At 18.9% G+C, this 5,405-nt stretch overlaps 2 protein-coding genes across 2 annotated transcripts; one reads left to right on the top strand and one right to left on the bottom strand.

The window, feature by feature from the left end:
• Positions 1-1,801: 1,801 nt before the first annotated feature.
• Positions 1,802-3,148, top strand: HDAC1 (histone deacetylase 1, putative; the record flags this gene model as incomplete). Its single annotated transcript, XM_028673123.1, has 1 exon — positions 1,802-3,148. The coding sequence occupies one exon, from the start codon at positions 1,802-1,804 to the stop codon at positions 3,146-3,148; it is 1,347 nt and encodes a 448-aa protein (XP_028529607.1).
• A 1,521-nt stretch (positions 3,149-4,669) lies between these two features.
• PGAL8A_00438400 (zinc binding protein (Yippee), putative) lies at positions 4,670-5,270 on the bottom strand (the record flags this gene model as incomplete). Its single annotated transcript, XM_028673122.1, has 2 exons — positions 4,670-5,012; positions 5,227-5,270. 2 exons carry the CDS (start codon positions 5,268-5,270, stop codon positions 4,670-4,672), a joined length of 387 nt encoding a protein of 128 aa, XP_028529606.1.
• Between the last annotated feature and the right edge of the window lie 135 nt (positions 5,271-5,405).

The following is a 5,405-nucleotide window of genomic DNA, read 5'->3' as shown; positions in this document are numbered from 1 at the left end:
TTTAAAAAAAAAAAAAAAAAAAAGAAATATTTTCAAATAAAAAAAAAAAAAAAAAAAAGGGAGCTATTCAAAAATTAAAAAAATAATAAAAAGTTATAATCAAAAACATTAAAGTAATTCAGTTTTAATTATTAAGTGACTATAATCCTATTTAATATTAATATTCTTATTATATATTCATAAGAAATCACAGTATTTTTAAGAATTTGTTTAACTTGTACGTGATATTTTGAAACATAAATATGAAGTAACACACAAGAATACCTAATTGGTATTAATGTTTTTAATGAAAACTATAGTTTAAAATAAAAATAAATAAAATAAAATAAAATAAGCAGTACATAAATTTAAATATAATAAATTATAAAGGTTCTTACAATTACAATTATGTAAATATAATTTACATCTTCAAAAAAAACTTTCATAAAAAAAGAAATAAAATAAAAAACTTGTATTTACTATACCCAATATATTTAATAAAAAATTTTCCTTCTATATTTTTTTTTTTATTTTATACATATATAAATTTTAAATTTATTATAACAACCAATTAAAATTTTTTTTTTTTTTTTTTTTTTTGTAATATTTTTTTAAAAAATTGCAGTAATTTTAATTTATTAATATATCAAAAAATAAATCAAAAATATAAAATTATTAAAAGTTATTTTATATAAAAATATGATGACTCCATGTAAATTTATTATTTTCAGTAAAATTATTTCATATAAAAAAATGTATTTGTTTAAAATTTTTTTCTCGATAAGAAATTATTTTTTAAATTAAATTAGGTGAGAAATTTTAGATTAAATTAACAAAAAAAATTGAAATACTTTTATTAGAAATGCACAAATCCTTTTTTAAATGATATATATGTGTACTTTTTAGAAATAAATATTTTAACATATTTTTTTTCTATTTCTTTCTCTTTTTTCATAGAAATCGTACATTTTTAAGTTTGTTTCATTGTTTTTTTATTTAATACATATTTAAATAATTTAAACTTAATTTTATTTAAAAGAATTATTTTAATATCATTACAAAAAAATGCATATATATGAGATACGTATGTTCTATTACCAAAAATTATTATTCAAAAAAAAAAAAATTAAAATTATTTATAAATAGTAAAGACAATTTAAATTAATAAAATTTTATTGAATTTATTTTGTGTTCATTTTTCGAAAATTTTAAATTTATTTAAACTTTATTAGAATAACATTTATATATGTTATAATTTTTTTATTCTATTAAAACGTAATTTTTTTTTTTTATTCTTTTATTTTTTTTTTTTTTTTTTTTTTTTTTTTTTTTTTTTTTTTTTTTTTTTTTTTTTTTTTTTTTTTTTTTTTCTTTTTTTTTCTCTTTTTTTTTCTTTTTTCTTTTTTCTTTCATTTATAATATTATTTATCATTATTTTTTTATATGTTTTCTTGGTATATTTCGTATTTGTATAGTTATATATAATTTTTTTTTATATGGTTGTTTTCTTTATGTTGCCTTTTGGCTAAAAAATAAAAAAAAATTATATGAAAAAATATAACTGAATAGCTAAAAATTATCATAAAAATTGAATTTATTTTTATTATATTTATGATTTATTTATATATATTCTTATATCTTTATAAATAAATAAAAATTTTACTAATAAAAAAGAAATTATAATTAAAAGATAAATATACTTTTACAGAACTTGTAAGAAAAGGATATATATATATATATATATATATATATATATATATATATATGTAAAGCTATAATAATAAAAAAAAATAATTGTTAACGAAATTTATAAAAAGAAAAAATGTCTAATAGAAAAAAAGTAGCATATTTTCATGATCCTGATATAGGGAGTTATTATTATGGAGCAGGTCATCCTATGAAGCCTCAAAGAATTAGAATGACCCATTCTTTAATTGTGTCATATAATTTATATAAATATATGGAAGTTTATAGACCTCATAAAAGTGATGTTCATGAAATGACTTTGTTTCATGATTACGAATATGTGGATTTTTTATCTTCTATAACTTTAGAAAATTATAGAGAATTTACTTACCAATTAAAAAGATTTAATGTTGGAGAAGCCACTGATTGCCCAGTATTTGATGGACTCTTTCAATTTCAACAGTCGTGTGCAGGTGCATCAATTGATGGAGCTTCTAAGTTAAATCACCATTGTGCTGATATTTGTATTAACTGGTCAGGTGGTTTACATCATGCAAAGATGTCGGAAGCAAGTGGTTTTTGTTATATTAATGATATTGTTTTAGGAATATTGGAATTACTAAAATATCATGCACGTGTTATGTATATTGATATTGATGTTCATCATGGAGATGGTGTTGAAGAAGCTTTTTATGTAACCCACAGAGTTATGACTGTGTCATTTCATAAATTCGGGGATTATTTTCCAGGTACAGGTGATATAACAGATATTGGTGTTCACCATGGAAAATATTATAGTGTTAATGTACCATTAAACGATGGAATAACGGATGAGGCATTTGTTGACTTATTCAAAGTAGTTATAGATAAATGTGTACAAACTTATAAACCAGGGGCTATCATAATTCAATGTGGAGCAGACAGTTTGACTGGAGATAGATTAGGTAGATTTAATTTAACAATTAAAGGTCATGCAAAATGTGTTGAGCATGTAAGATCATATAATTTGCCTCTTTTAGTTTTGGGAGGAGGAGGATATACGATACGAAATGTAGCAAGATGTTGGACATATGAAACAGGAGTTGTCTTAAATAAACATCATGAAATGCCTGATCAAATAAGCTTAAATGACTATTATGATTATTATGCACCTGATTTTCAATTACATCTACAACCATCTAATATGCCAAATTATAATTCACCCGAGCATCTAAATAGAATTAAAATGAAAATAACAGAAAATTTAAGAAATATCGAGCATGCTCCAGGTGTTCAATTTTCTTATGTACCACCTGATTTTTTTGATTCAGAAATGGATGATGAAAGTGATAAAAATCAATATGAACTTGATGATGATAGTGGAGGAGGAAGAGCTGCTGGAACTAGAATAAAGGAACATTCATCATCTCATCATTTAAGAAGAAAAAATTATGAAGATGATTTTTTTGATCTTTCAGATAGAGATCAAAAAATGATTTTATAAGTGTTCCTTTTATACAAATTAAGATCAATTAATAAATAGAAAAATTATATGTTAAATAAATCATTACATTAATTATGTAAAATATAACAAAAAAAGCAAAAAACAAAAAAACTGTACATTTAATACTCCATTTAGCAGAAACAATTGTTGAGTATTGCTTATATATAATAAATATTTTCACGATGTTAATAGTTGCACATTATAAAGAATGATATTATTTTAAAGAGTAAAATTAAAATGTTAGATTGAAAAAAAGAAAATAAAACAATAGACAGTATATATTGATATAAATATAAATAACATCTATAAATTATATCGCATTATTTAAAAGAGTCATTTATATATGTATTTAATACATTTTTATTCTGAAAAAAAAAAAAAAAAAAAAAAAAAAAAATACATATATATATATATATATATATAAAGCATGAAATGTATACTTCAAAATAACACTTTTTTTAAGAAATGATTAGTAATTTATGTATTTTTAATTAGTGAAATGTGCACTTGGAAAGTAGGAAAAGGGAAGAAAAAATATATATATATATATATACATATGTATGTTTATATTTAATTATTTTGGGAAATCGAAAATAATAATTTCTCTAAACAGAGTTACTATTTTTTCATGTTTAATAAATAGAACATAATTCATATTAAAAAAGAATAAATATCATTTCATAAATTTTTTTTTAAGACTTATAAAATAAAAACAATATATTTTTATTTGTTTAAACATTTTTTTGTCATAATTGTTTCATTTTAAATTATAAATATTTTTTTAAATTCTATTTTCACCTTTTTAATGTTATTTATTTTATTTTTTTTATATTATTTTAAATATTCTACATCACAAACCTGTATAATTTTTAATATATATTATATATAATATTTTGATACTTCTTTGAGTAACATAGTAGTATTTAATTTTCGAGTTAATAAATAATATGTCATTATTACTATATCATATTTTTTAGTTATTTTTTAATAGCTTCTCATTTTCCTAATTAATAAAAAAAGAAAAATATTTAACTGATGCCAGTTTAATGTTTTGGTGATTACTCTAATTTTTCAATATTGTAGTTAACATGTAAAATTCAAGTTTTTATTACTATAATAATTAAATAAAATTATATGTAAAAATATTTTATCCTTTCATGTTATTTTAATGTATACTACATATGTAAAAATAATAAATTTCTTATAAATCAAAGTAATATATATATTTTTTTTTTATATAACTAAACGTATAATTTAAAAAAAATTTGCAACAAAAAAAAAAAAAAAAAAAAAATCTTACGATAAAAAAGCAGAAATCAAACATATAAAAAAAAAAAAATTATTTCTTAACCTATTATATAGAATACATCAAGACAAATGATTATAAATATTAGATTATAAAAAATACATAATTTTTTTTTTTATAATCATTTTTAATGAAACAAAATGAATTAAATAAATAATATTTTATAAAAAAAGAAAGATAATTTTCCCTATATATGTATTTATATTTTTAACTTTTCAAAAATCACAATCAGATGATTTAAGTTCAAATTCGTGCTCTTTTCCATATTCATCAATAACTAAAAAAGAAAGTAATGCTTTTTCTAAAATATATTTCCCTTTTTTATATTTTTGTGATTCTTCAGAGGAATCCTCATATTTCCATCCAACATTATTTCTGCAATTATTGCAATAAATATCAACGATTGTATGCTGACCTGTTGTCATCATTCTGTCTTCGTATTGTCCTTCACACACATTTATAACTTTGGAAAATAGCCAAGCAGGTCCTGTTCTACCTCTAAAGGATGTAGAAACTAATTCAGTAGGGTCAGACAAATGATTACCACATTCTAAACAGCTAAAAAAAAAAAAAAAAAAAAGAAAAAATGAGAAATATGAGTAACATATAATGTAATTAACATATGTGGTGAATTTTTTTTCATTAATAATTTATAGTTATATCTTAAAAGTGTTTTTAATATAAAATTAACAATACATACACATCTACATATATTCAAAATAAATGTATATTATTCATAAATAAAATAAAAAAAAAATTCTTTTAGCTATACCTGTAAACGTAATTATTAAGAAAAACCTTAAATGACTTACCCATAAATTAAAATAAAAAAATTGAAAATTAAAAAAAAAGAGAAATTTATATAATTATTATTATATAGCATATGCTATTATTTATTTAAATTATTTATTTTTTTTTTTTTTTTTTTTTTTTTTTTTAAAAAAAAAAAAT

The sequence above is a fragment of the Plasmodium gallinaceum genome (genome assembly GCF_900005855.1).
Source record: "Plasmodium gallinaceum strain 8A genome assembly, contig: PGAL8A_v1_119, whole genome shotgun sequence".
Classification (NCBI taxonomy): domain Eukaryota; phylum Apicomplexa; class Aconoidasida; order Haemosporida; family Plasmodiidae; genus Plasmodium; species Plasmodium gallinaceum.
Note: the sequence above shows the minus strand (reverse complement) of the source record. Positions and strands in the feature narration are given on the sequence as shown.